Here is a 14,214-nt window from a genome sequence, read left to right on the forward strand (position 1 = left end):
TTTAGGGTCTAAGAGCTCCTTGAGGAACTTACCTGAGTGATCCTAAAATACAAAATAGGAGGGAAAACTACAGTTCACGTGACAGCTTGTTAAGCCCCTTAACAATGAACACACTCTGGCATTTGGCAAGAAGCTTGGTCCTTAAACACCTTCTTGGCCAGTGCTCCTCCAGCTTGCATTTCTTTCTTGCCCCTCTGTCCTATCATGGACCACCGCTCACCTCACTCTCAGCTTCTCAATCCCACCCTCCAGCTATGAAAGTCCCCCACTCTAAGGACTTCTACCCCCTCCCACAATGTCATCTGGCCCTTGCCCAACCCCACTAATGGTACATTTCCCAAAGTCTGGATTATTCTGTATAAAATAATGCTCTAAGATTTTTCAAAAAGACATTCCATGGTGGGCATTGGAAATCCAAAGCCACTTCCTTTGGAAGTCTCCCTGTGAATTTACAGCTGTGCCTCTTTATTCTTCTAAGTATTCAGAAGGTGATTATAGGAACACCAACATAAACGTGGTTTTCAGAGACAATACACTGATAAGAAGGAAGACCATTTCCTAGCTGCTCCACAATCTATAAGGCTTCTCCAGTCTTCTATGTAGTTAGTAGTAAGAGTGAAGTGATCTGCCCCAAAGGTTTCCTGGAACACCAGATGTTCAGTGCAAACTCCAGGGAAGTCTCAGGCAAGCCGGGAAGGGAACAGTTGGTCATCCTAAAGTTAAGAGCATGCATTTTAGGGTCTGACTGTCTGGGTTCAAATTCTGCTCTGCCATTTACTAGCTGTGTGACCTGGAACTAGACTTAAACTCTCTGTGCCTTACTTCCTTCACTGGCACAATTAAGATTTTAAAAAGTGAATCCATGAAAGCATTGAAAACACTGCCTGCCATATGGTAAATGTCCAATAGGTGTTGGCTATTTTCATGTAATCTGTGTTGTTCAAACCCTAGGACTCTGGATCTTTTCCTATCTGCTCCCTTAATTACACAAAAATCTGGTCAACACTTTGAAATTACTGCTCTCAGAACCCAACTAAATGTTCAGCCTCCTCCCATCTTCTTCCTATTCCTCCTTGGCCTGCTCAACAAGCAGTGCTCAAGTACGTCCTCGATGCCTGGGCTTGGTGGGGGGTTGGAGGGGAAATCAGCACTTGCAGCTCCAGCAGCACGAGGGAAGAATGCTGTTTCCTGGCTTTCCAGGAGCTTACATTGAGAGGAAAGCAAAATCATCATCCATGACACTGAGGACAAGGCCAGGCAGGAGGCCTCAGAGTCAGTCTATAGAGGCTTAGGAAGGCAAGAGTCCCTGTGACCTGTTGTTTGAGGTCCAGCAATTTTCCCCTGGCCTTGCCACAGTGCAACCCAGGCACGAAAGTGAGGCCATCATTCCTGATAAACCCCACCTGGTTCTTCCACACTTCTTGGACCACAAATTCCTCATATTTCCTCCTTTCAAAGGTTTTCTTCATGCTTTCTAGTTTTACCTCTGGTCCATAACTTTTTTATTTTTATTTTTAATGTTTATGTTTGAGAGAGATAGAGTGTGAGCAGGGGAGGGGCAGAGAGACGGAGGCACAGAATCAGAAGCAGGTTCCAGGCTGTGCCCTGAGAGCTGACACAGGGCTCAAACCCATGGACCTGGGCCAAAGTCGGACATTTAACTGATTGAGCCACCCAGGTGCCCCCCATTACCTTTTATTTTCCCTCATGTACCACACCTACTTTTCCTCCTAATCTTTTATTCAGCAAATACCTGTAACATCACAGATAAACAAGGATCTTGTAAGTTTACATTTCACACACACAGGCCAAGAGCTCCCTGAGGACAAAGGATGCCTTGTTCACCTCCGTAGCTTCCGTAACACCTGGCATAGCACCCATCTGTGCCCCAAAGGAGTAGACATATGTACATGAAGAGGTGGACATTCATCACAAACCCCTCAGGCCCTAAAACAGAAATTGGCTTTCTTCCACTGACCATTTTGTTCTAACAGTCTCTGATCACCGCTCCTGGGGCCAACCCAAGGCCAAAGCTGATGGGTGAGGATGGAGATACCAGTGCCTTCAACATCTCCTACACCAACTTCTTCCTGGTGGGCTTCCCTGGATTGCGAGAGTGGCGGCGCCTCCTGGTCCTGCCTCTTACCTTCCTTTATGTGACGATCATCTCTGCAAACGTCCTGGTCATCCACACGGTGGTGGCCCAACGGAGTTTGCATCAGCCCATGTACATGCTCATCGCCCTGCTCCTGGCTGTCAACATTTGTACTGCCACAGCCGTGATGCCCAAAATGCTGGAGGGCTTTGTGCATTATGCTAACCCCATGTCACTGCATGGCTGCCTGGACCAGATGTTCTGTATCTACTTTACTCTCCTGGACTACAATCTCCTGCTGGCCATGGCCCTAGACCGCTACGTGGCCATCTATCACCCACTCTGCTATACTGACCTGATAACCTCCCACCTGCTGGGAGTGCTGGCCATTCTTGCTCTGACACGGAGCCTGGAAGTAGCAGTGCCTTTGGTGGTGCTAACGTCACGAGCTCAATTCTGCCAGACAATGGTGATTCGACACTTTGCCTGTGAGTACATTGCACTGCTGAGCATAGCTTGTGGAGACTTGACTTTCAACAATGGGTTGGGACTGACCATGCGGTTGGTCACTATGACCTTGGATCTAGCCCTGCGAGGGAACTCCTATACACGCATCATCTATGCTGCCTTCCGGATCTCTTCTGGGAGAGCCCGAGCCAAGGCCTTGCACACATGTGGCTCCCACTTACTGGTCATCCTATCTACCTCTCTGGTCTCTCCACCTCCATTGTCTTCCGAGTGGCCAAGACTGTGTCTCCGGATGTCCAGAACCTGCTCAGTGCCATCTACATGCTACTCCCAGGATCCTTGAATCCTATCATTTATGGAGTACAGACCAGGGAGATCTGGCAACATGTGGAAAAGATGCTCTATAGCAATAAATCAGCCCAGGAGGTTGGGGAGAAGCCAGAGACTGCAGAATATGAGAGTGGAGGGGCAACTGCCAGAGTGAAAGGACTTTATCAACTTGGGAAGTTGGGGTTGTGACTTCTGGGAATAAGAAATAAGCAGGCATCACTGAAGGACAGGCTGAAATCGTGAGATTATGGGCTCAAGGGAAGGCCCGTTGTTAGCCAACTACCACTTTTTAAATTCTTAGAATGCTTTTTCTATTTCCATTCCAATAATAAAATTGCTTTTCCCTATTTATCTTTCTGTTTAGTTTCTTTGTCCTCTTCCCCCTGACTCCTGAGAAAACCCCAGTTAATATTTGGATGTATAGAGCCCCCCCTGGAAGCTGTACAGAGCGTCATACAGACCACAACCCACTCTGAACATCCTGTCTGAAACAAATAGGCTAGGACCCTTCCCTGGGGCCCAGTCTCTCCCAAATACAGCCTAAGACTTGACATGAAGCCCAGTCTGACCAAATATACAGGTCAGCCTTGCACTCTCTAGTCTAACCCAAGCACACAGGTTGGGTTATAGAGACTATCAGTCCCAAACACAGGTGAGCCCCCAGGCTGGATATCCCAATCTGACATAGGCACACAGGTCAGGCCTACTCCAAATATCCAGTCTAGCCCACATAAACAGATCAGGTCCTGCCCCACCGGCGGCATCAAGTCTGACAGACACCCAGACCAACTCTTCGCCCAGTAACCAGTCTGTTCCAAAGACCAAACTAGACCCTGATATGGTACTTGAGTCTGACCCAAACCCATAGGTTAGGTCACTCTTCCCATGGTAGCCAGAGTGAGCTATCTAAAAGTATTCCCTGCTTAAAAGTCTTCCACAACTCTGTCAATAAGATGGTGCGTCCTTCAGGGCTGTCCCAGAAAGGAGCTGTGGTGCCTGCGTATTATGCAGAACCATGTGTAAACTAGGCCTGAGTTTTCTCTTCTGTTAACTGATCATAGGGACCTCCCCAAAGGTGCAGGCAAGAGTGAGGATCATGGGCATTTGGGCCACTTCTTCAATAACTTACTTGTACTTTCAGGGCCTCTCGAGCCAAATCCTGTATATACCACTTCAATGTATATACCATTTGATGACGGAATGCTGCTGCGCAGGTGCAGCTTTATGGCTTGGTGGGTCAGACAGCACCCAGTTCCTGACGGGAAGCTCAGGTCACACAGTAGTTTAGTGGCCCATGGTTAAGCATTCAGTCTCTAAGGCTGAGTAGCAAGCCAAAAGACGTTTCTCAAAAGGTGAATACTTACTGACAGAGGATGGCAGGGCTCTGCTCCAAAATCCAAAGAGCCTGCTAGAGGCTCCAAATAGCAACCCTATCTGCCACCGCCACTTCAACACCATAGACCTACTGGATCACATGGCCCAAGTGGCAGAGCAGCTGCAGGGTGGGCCTAGGCCTATTGTAGAGCCTTCTCTTGTTCCAAGCCCTGCTCAAAACCAGTAGCTTTTCAGGTCATTTGGTAAACAGACCAGAGTAGCACACCTAAATGAGGAATACACTGCCATGCTGACGCCAACATCCAAAGAGGCCCGCTAGGCCTTGTGCCAGTCTTTTGCTTGTGGGAGGAGCCAGATGCAACAATTTATCTTTCACCATAGAAGGAATATCTCAATATGCCTCATACCATTTGACCCCTAGAAATTTCACAGAGGTAGAAGGCCCCCAAATTTTTGTCAGATTATTTCCCACCCTCTGACACACAAATGTCTTCCCGGTAAGCCTAGAGTAGTTGTTACTTCTTGCTCAGTAGGTCTAATCAGCACGTCATCAATGTATTGGAGCAGTGTGGAAAAGGTAGTCAAGATGAACTAAATTATGAGAAAGGGCTGGAGAGTTGATACACCCTGGAGGTGGAACATACACACAATCACCCAGAACCTTGCCTCTTGTAAGTATTTGATTAGGAGCATCCAATGATGGTATTTTGAGTGTCTCTATTACCACATCACACCACAAACTATCAATACTTCCTTTACCACTGGAAATAGTCATTAGTGCCTTTAAATCTAATCAGATTAGAGAATCAATTCCAGAAACTCCAGAACCAATTCAGAAGATTCATCCTTAAGATTCTACTCCTCTAGAACCACTTTTGGTACCAAAATCTGTATCAGTCAGGGTTCTCATTCTCTATAAAGAGAAATAAAACTAATGAGAAAATGGGAGGGGGGAGCATGAGAGAGAGGGAGGGAGAGAAAGGAGAGAGAGATTTTAAGTAACTGTCTCACACAATTGTGGAACTAGCAAATCTAAAATTGGCAGAGCAGGCTGGCACACTGGAGACCCAGAAAAGAAGTGATATTGTAGCTCAAGTCTGAAGGCAGTCTGAAGACAAAAGTCTTTCTTTCTTAGGGGACCTCAATCTTTCTTCTCTTAAGGCCTTCAACTGATTGGATGAGGAACCCACATTATGGAGGGTAATCTGATTTACTCAAAGTCTACTGATTTAAATGTTAATGTCATCTAAAAAAATATCTTCACAGCTATCTAGGCTAGTGTTTGACCAAGTATCTGTGTACCATGGCCTAGCCAGTTTACACATAAAATTAACAATCACAGATGCCTAGGCTCAGAAAAAAGCCTACCCATATGTGGAGAAAGTGCCCTAGCACAGAGCCAGTCTACATAGAGAGCTCCTGAAATTCAAGGATATCTGTCAAAACATTAACTGAACAGAGATTTCAGTGATTACACACACTAGGGAATAGTCTCTGCAAAAGTAGTTTGGAAAAGTATCAAACAATATTTCAACAACAACCAAAAAATTACAGGCATTACAATGAAATAGGAAAACATAGCTCATTCAAAGGAACAAGAAAAACTGACAGAAACCATCCCTGAGGAAGCCCAGCCACCAGACTTACTAGACAAAGATATTAAAACAACTGTCTTAAAAATGCTTGAAGAGCTAAAGGAAAACATGAACAAACAAAGGAAATCAGAAAAACAATGCATTAAAATCAGAATATCGACATGGAGACAGAAATCGTTCAAAGGAAACAAACAAATTTTAAAGCTGAAAAGAATAACTAAGATGAAAAATTCACCAAGGGGGCTCAAACAGATGTTGAGTGTGAAGAAGAATCAGTGACCTTGATGATATGACAGTTAAATTATTGAGCCTAAGGAACAGAAAAAATATTAAGAAAAGTGAATGACACCTAAGGGACCTGGGGGACATAAGCAGTGGAACGAGCGACGCATTACAGGAGTCCCAGAAGGAAAAGAGAGCAAGGGGCAAAAAGATTATCTGAAGAAAAATGGCTGAAAACTTCCCAAATTTAATGAAAGATGTAAATCTACTGATCCAAGCAGGTCAACAAACATCAAGAAAGATAAACTCAGAGATCCACACCAAGGTACATTGTAATCAAACTGTCAAAAGCCATTAGGATAGCTAGTATGAAAAATACAAAAAATTAGCAAGTGTCAGCAAAGATGTGGAATAATTGGAACTCTCATGCATTACTGGTAGGAATGTAAAATGGTGCAGCTTGAGCCTACAGAAAAGTTTGGCAGTTCCTCAAGTTCCTTCAAATTAAACATTGAATTATGATGTATTCCCACAATTCCACTTCTAGGTATATACCCAAAAAAACTGAAAACAGGAATTCAGATACTGGTGCATCAATGTTCAGAGCAGCATTATTCACGATAGCCAAAATGGTGGAAATAACATCAATGTCTATTCACATATGAATGGAAAGACAAAATGTGATATATACATACAATGGAGTATTACTCAGGCTTTAAGAGGAATTAAAGTCTGCTATATGCTACATGGATGAACCCTGAAAACAGGCTAAGTGAAATAAGCCAGACACAAAAGGTCACATACTATATAGTATTCCATTTATATGAGGTACCTAGAATAAGCAAATTCAAAGACAGAAAGTAGAATAGAGGTTACCAGGGATTGAGAGGTGAAGGAAATGAGGAGTTATTGTTTTAGAGTTTCTCTTTGGGATGATGACAAATTTCTGGAAATAAGATAGTGATGATGGTTGTACACTGTATATGTACTTTATGCCACTAAATTGTATGCTTTAAAGTGGGTAAAATGGTAACACTTATGCTAATATATTTTACAATAGAAAGAAGAAATAGGCATATGTTAAGATCAGAATTGTAGAAGGCATCTGAGTAATTTTTCTTAAAATTTCCTCCCTGAACTCTCAAAGAACAGAAAATATTTTTTCAAATTTGACCTTTGTATGAAAATAAATGACAAATTTGGTCTCACATAATCACTTTGAAATGTTTATTTCAGAATGACCAATAGGACCTTATCCAGATAAAGGTCCTGCCAACACTTCTCACAGGTTATGACTCAGTTTTGCTTCTATGGACCCACCAGTCAAAGCAGTAAAACTAAGTCTTCTTATGAAAACTGAGGTCACCAAAAAAGGGGTGCCAAGTGGGCAATGAAACCCTATTCAGTTACTTCCTATTTGCAAGATGACCTCTTTTGCATTCCTAAAACTTCTACTTTGATTCCCAATATATTGATTTAAAATATCAGTACTTTCACACTATTATATAGAAACAGTACTTTAAATCAATTGCTCCTTTTGCTGCAATAAGGTCCAACAAAACCTTAGCACTTCAAGCAAACCTACTGTGCCTATCTATGCTCAAGAAGTAGTTTGGCTGTGAGGAAGTGCTGGTCTCTTCCAAGCCTTTCCTCAGGACCCACACATCAGACACTCTTCTCTATTCTCCAAAGAGCACACCATGGCTGCTGTGTTCCTCTCCTTCTCTTCTTCTTCTTTTGTTGCCTTCTCCTTATCTTTCAGCTTCTCCTTATTTAGAGTGAACTGGATTGGATTCGCTGCTGGTCGTGTCCTTAAGTAATACATTCCAGTCTTCAAACCCTACACAAAGGAAGCAAATACAACAATTAGAAATTGTAAGAACACTAGACATTCGAAACCAATGTTTAAAATACATTTCCATAAACCACATCAGATTGTTTTCTAAACCTGAAATTCCATCTCCTGTAGGAAGCCTTCTCAAAAATGCTTAAAGAGTCAGTACACTGTGTTCATTTTACCCCTAAAAAAGCTTATCTTTTTGGAAATGTCAAACATTTTTGTTCTATAGTCTTTTGTTTTTATGTGTATGACTTCCATGTTTGCCTAAAACAATGTTTGCCTTATAATTAGAGATCTAGACTGTGTCTCTGTAAAGAACAGATGATGACTACTTCAAGGATAAGTACCATCATCTTCTATTTGGTATCCCCAGTCTTAGCACATAGTATGTAGTCAATAAATGTCTCTTAAATTAAAAAGAAAAAAATTTAATTCTATATAAATACCCAGGTGATTGCCAGTTAATAAGGATAGAATCCAGAATCACAGGACTTTACAGTTGCCAATGACAAGCTAAGTAATTTGGCTTTTAGATTGTAGATAAAGTGGAGAAACAATGGATGTTTTTGAACAGTGAGTGGGTTGACATGTGTAAAGTTTTATTTTAGAAATGGTAGCAGTGCACAAGATAATGCAGTTACTAGAAGCAAAGAGATCAGTTAAGAAGTTAAGAATAATGGTAGTGGAACAGGAAGAAAGATATTCAAGAAACAGTACAAAGGTACAACCACCACAACTTGGTGAGTAATTGTATGGAGAATAAAGGGAGGGTCGTAGGTAACTCCAAGGTTTCAAAACTAATAATGAAATAATCCTAAAAGAAACAAGAAAATCCAAAGTGAGAGCTTAATCTGGCACAAAAACCATGGTTTGGTTTTAACATATTGGATTTGAAATGAAAGAACTAGGTGGCAATATTTAAATAGGCAGCTAGAAGGTAAAACTGCTCCAATTCCAAAATATCCCAAGCTGGCAACAAGTCCATGATTTCCTCCACCAACCTGCTTCCAGCCGTAGAAGTGCATACTAGTGAGTTTGCCATAGTTAGGCTCAGCAATGTGGATGTTCAAAGACTGGCTTTGATCAATGAAAGCACCTCTTTCAGCTGCCATCTTAAGAACGGTTTTCTGTGAGATCTCCCACACAGTCTTATAAAGTTGCTTCAGGTCATCAGGAATTTCTGGTATGTTCTGAAGAAGGAAAAACAAATGTTTATTGCACTCTGGTTGAAGAAATCAGTATAATTAACGTAATTTTTTTAATGTTTATTTATTTTTGAGAGAGAAAGAGAGAGCAAGTGGGGTAGGAACAGAGAGAGGGGGAAGAGGATCCGAAGCAGGCTCTGCACTGACAGCAGCGAGCCTGACGCAGGGCTTGAACTCATGAACTGTGAGATCATAATCTAAGCCAAAGTCAGAGTCTCAACTGACTGAGCCACCCAGGCGTCCCTTTAATTAACATAATTAATGATACCAGGGTCTGGCCTCAGTTCTATTTCCTGCCAGATCTGACCCATACCGTTCAGTATCATACAATATGAGCCCTTATCAAGTTTCCCAAGACTGCTTACTCTGGATTAGAATGTCCAACAAAACTCCATTTAACCAACAAAATATATGGCTGGTGGTAATGATTAAAGATCCGTTTCTATTTGGATTATAGCCAAAATATTCATTGTTCTAGAGGCACTTAAAAAAGGAAGGAACCAAGCAGCAATAAATGACCCTTAAGCTTTACAAAAAACACAAATAATCAGGGCTATAACTCACAGGTACATGATCAAGGGAAGCAATGAAACAAACCCCTTTTGGAGTCAACAGAACATTTTCTTAGGTATAGGGTTAATCTGCATCAAAACATACAGACTAGCTAATAGTGTTACCATTTCTTCCAGCAAAAATAGAACTGTTACAGAAATCTTTATCTGTGTTACCAAGGAGACAAATGTTTAGACAGAGGTCTCCATCCACAAATAAATGCTTCTTGGGCACCTGGGTGGCTCAGTCATTTGAGCGTCCGACTTTGGCTCAGGTCACGATCTCGCCATTCAGAGTTTGTGCCCCACATCGGGCTCTATGCTGACAGCTCAGAGCCTGGAGCCTGTTTCAGATTCTGTATCTCCCTCTCTCTCTCTGCCCCTCCCTGGCTCGTGGTGTCTCTCTCTCTCTCTCAAAAATAAATAAACATTAAAAAAAAATTTTTTTTAAATAAATGCTTCTTGATTCTCGGCTGCAAATATGCAAATATTTTATTGTTAAATACTATTTGCGGCTCTGTTTTTGGGACTCTGAGTCCTCAATCCCCACCATACTTTTAAATTAAGTCTGACTCTCTAATTTCACACTTTATCAGTGGTCCCCAAACTTTGATGCATTTTGGAATGACCCAGATGGTCTTTAAAAAATACTAATGCCTGGTTCCCATTTTCAGGTATTCCAACTTAATTGTTATGCAACCTAAGCTTCCGAAATTTTTTTTAAGCTTCAGAATTTTAAAAGCTCCCCAACTGATTCTTATGTACAGAGAAGTTGGAAACTACTGCTTTATATTATTGCACAAACAAGAGGGAAAGGCCTAGCTATGTGAAGATGTATATAATCCTAGCACAACAATGCAGAGGTGAACATAAGCCTATATGACCACAGTGAATAGCCATTCTTTCTCTCCACTGCCTGGGATAAGTGAGAAGGTACCGATGTCCAACTTAGCTACTAAAGAGCACACTTCATTTTCATTCTGTACCTGGATAGAACCATTGCATGCAATAATCTGATTTTTCATCTCTTCATTCCACAAGCCCCGCTCGGTAAGATCCTTCAGTAAGTGTGGATTTACAATCTGAATGAAAAAGCAAAAAAGATGCCAAGGAATAATTAAGAATGACAGGGCTAAACAGGATCACAGGCCTGGAACTTAAAGTAAATAAGATCATTTAAAGAAGCATTTAACATTAGATTACCTGGTAAATTCTGTATTTTATAAAACTGAGAGGCCCATCCTACCAAACAAAAGCTGTATTCCTTTAAATCTTGACCTGTTATTCAAGAAACGTAATATTTGCAAAGGTGAAAAGAGCCAGCATTGCCTAAGACGGGTAAATCTTTGTGGACTCTTTTTTTTTTTCTCCTAAGAAAGGATACAATAAATACTTAAGAAAAAATAGAAATGCATCCACTCCAAACCTACAGAAATTGATTTCAGGAGATCTGGAAATTCACAAATAAAAATCTTCTAGATTAGTGGTTCTCAACCCTAGCTGCATATTAGAATTACCTGGGAACTGTAAAAAAAACACTAGTCCTACCTACCAGAAATTCTAATTTGTAAACAAGTTATTTGTAAAAATTTGTGAATTGTAACCATCATTAAAGGATGGTTAAATATCATGTGAACTCTAACATCAACAACTTATTTTCCTATGTAACCCTCAAAAATTCATTCTTTTGACAGATATTTATTAAATGTCTATTATGTGCTGAAATAGAGTAACACTGGAGATGAAGATGACCCATTTTATCAAAGCTGTGCCCTGTACTAAGCAAAAAGGGGCAAACTAAATAGGAGTTGTCATTTACTCCCAACATCGGGCTTTTGCACAATCTCCTGTAGGTCTAGTCGTGATCTCACCTGAAATTCTCCCGACAAGACTCTGCGAGTATAGATGTTGCTGGTATAAGGTTCGATGGACTCATTATTTCCCAGAATCTGAGCAGTTGAAGCAGTAGGCATTGGGGCAATAAGTAAACTGTTTCTTATACCATACCTAAAGAAAAGGAGATTATCAGATGCTGGTCCTAAAGCTATAATCTGCCAGGAAGGCAGTTACTTCATGTCATTGTAGTAAATGCAGATGCTGTGAGTGACACCATACATGCATTAGACTCATATAATGACTTTTGCATGCAACCCCAGTAGAGATGCAACTTCACAGTATGAATGGTATAGCTTGCCCCTCTCCTAAATGCCTGAATCCTCAACTCAATTAGCACAATTTTTAGTGCTGGCAATTCTTATTATGACGATTTATTAGCATTTGATACACTAGCTTGCTCAGGGAAATACTCAAATGACTGTTGGAGAGTCCCCACCTGTATCAGGATACATTCATTCAACCCTCACTCTTTTCTAAGTACCTATATGATCACTGTGCTAAGCTCTTTAAGGAAAAATAATGATGTGAAAGTGGTCACAATCAAACATCTATCACCAAAATTCTCCACAGGAAAAAATTATGCTCAGATTATGTATATTCCTGACTTCTTCTATTACCTCTTTAATCATAACGTTCCTAGAGGAAGGTTAACATCTTTGACTCTATTCACTGCCAGAGTGCTTAAGGAAGAGTACACTATCTGAACACTGCCCTTAGCTTGTTCTTCAAAGCTTAGCCTAAGAGATGACCCCTCTGGAACATCTTTCCCAACCAGGGAGACAATGCTGAATACAAATGCCAAATATAAGGGCACCTGGGTGGCTCAGTTGGTTGAACGTCCAACTTTGGCCCAGGTCATGATCCCATGCTTCATGGGTTCAAGCCCCGCATCAGGCTCTGTGCTGACAGGCTCAGAGCCTGGAGCCTGCTTCGGATTCTGTGTCTCCCTCTCTCTCTGCCCCTCCCCTACTCTGTCTCCCAAAAATAAACATAAAAAAAAAATTTTTTATGCCAAATATAAATATTTCTTCTGCAAACATTTTCTATGACATGTACCTTTATGTACATTTTAACTACTTGTGTTACATGTCTTACTTTATTTAGTCTTAAGTTTCTCAAAGAGTTTGTCTTTACTACATTATATACCTCTGGATTTACACAGTACTTAGCTTAAAGCTTCATATCCTAATGGAATCTTAATCTCACTTTGTCACTTTGTAATTTTGAGGCATCAAGCAAACCACCAAAAGACCTCATGTCTTTCTTACTCAGTAAAGTGGACAGTGATTTCCTGTCCAAAGATAGGAAAATGTATTGAAGAGTCATATATATATATATATATATATATATATATATATATATATATATATATGGCACATACCAAACTATGGAATTGTCTGTAATCATTAAAAACATTAGGCAGATCTGCATGGACTAAAAAAAGAAAGATGTCCAAAATAAATCCCTAAAGGTCTTAAAATATGTCAAGTTAGGGGCGCGTGGGTGGCTCAGTCAGTTAAGCATCTAACTTTGGCTCAGGTCATGATCTCACGGTTTGTGGGTTCGAGCCCTGTGTCGGACTCTGTGCTGACACCTCAGGGCCTAGAGCCTGCTTTGGATTCTGTGTCTCCCTCTCTCTCTGCCCCTTCCCCTGCTTGCACTCTGTCTCTCTCCCTCTCTTTCCCAAAAATAAATAAACATTAAACATTTAAAAAAAAAAAAAAAAAAAAGGATGTCAAGTTTGATCACATCTTTGGAACAAAACTGTATGCATCTGCAAGCGTACTGAAAAAGGTCTAGAAAAATACACACTATTAACAACGGTTATCTCTGGGAAAAGGAGTAAGCTGGTTTTTGTTTGTTCTGTGGAACAAGTGGTTGGCAGAAGAGGTATAAAAAGAAGGGCTGTTGGGGCACCTGGGTGGCTCAGTCGGTTGGGCCTGACTCCAGCTCAGGTCATGATCTCATGATTCGTGAGTTCGAGCCCCACATCGGCTTGCTGCTGTCAGCACAGAGCCTGCTTTGGATCCTCTGTCCCCATCTCTCTGCCCCTCCCCTGCTTGCGTGCTCTCTCTCAAAAATAAACATTTAAAAATAAAAAAAGGAAGGGCTTTTACTTTCCATTTTATTTCTGTATTTGAATTTTATTATTCATGTATTAATTTTGAAAATTTAAAAAGTTGTGTATAGAAAAATATCTATAGCATTTTGACAAAAAAAACACAAAAAATAAACTATAGCTTCATGTTTGTAAAAGTTGAATTTGCATGTAAATGTACACATGCACACATGTTCAAAAGAAAATCTGAAAGATGAGAGACAAGAAGATACAAACAGGTTTTTGGGGGAGGTGGTACTGGGATACTTTTCATTTTACTCCCTTTCACACATATATTTTCCTAGATTTTCTAATATGTATTATTTGAGTAATAAAACAATTTTAAGGTGAACAGATATTTTTAAAGAGTATTTTAAACCTATTACTTCCTTCTGTAAACATTAAACACTTTGCATATGCATTAACCCACAGATGACAGACTCATGAAGAAAATGAAAACAACTTGTTTATTATTCACTAAGCAAAACATTCTACCTGCCCTTAAATCTTTTATGTTTCTTAGATTGAAAGGCCTTAAAAAACCTCAAGTTTCACAGTTTTTCTTTCACACAGTTTAAC

General features: G+C 40.8%; 1 protein-coding gene and 1 pseudogene across 1 annotated transcript in view; one reads left to right on the forward strand and one right to left on the reverse strand.

The window, feature by feature from the left end:
- The first annotated feature begins 1,940 nt into the window (after window positions 1–1,940).
- Window positions 1,941–3,082, forward strand: LOC109267096 (olfactory receptor 52Z1P-like; annotated as a pseudogene).
- Window positions 3,083–6,272: 3,190 nt separating this feature from the next.
- The window catches only part of RRM1 (ribonucleotide reductase catalytic subunit M1), a 37,575-nt gene continuing 29,633 nt past the window's right edge, over window positions 6,273–14,214 (reverse strand). The window contains exons 16-19 of the mRNA XM_019449617.2: window positions 11,513–11,648; window positions 10,628–10,723; window positions 8,887–9,075; window positions 6,273–7,885 (exon numbers count right to left, since the gene is read on the reverse strand). Of these exons, the coding sequence (XP_019305162.1) occupies window positions 7,697–7,885; window positions 8,887–9,075; window positions 10,628–10,723; window positions 11,513–11,648 (610 nt within the window). The 3' untranslated portion in view covers window positions 6,273–7,696. The remainder of the gene's footprint in view (window positions 7,886–8,886; window positions 9,076–10,627; window positions 10,724–11,512; window positions 11,649–14,214) is intronic.

Source organism: Panthera pardus, unplaced genomic scaffold (genome assembly GCF_024362965.1).
Source record: "Panthera pardus isolate Hobbes unplaced genomic scaffold, ASM2436296v1 HiC_scaffold_12, whole genome shotgun sequence".
NCBI classification, from domain to species: domain Eukaryota; kingdom Metazoa; phylum Chordata; class Mammalia; order Carnivora; family Felidae; genus Panthera; species Panthera pardus.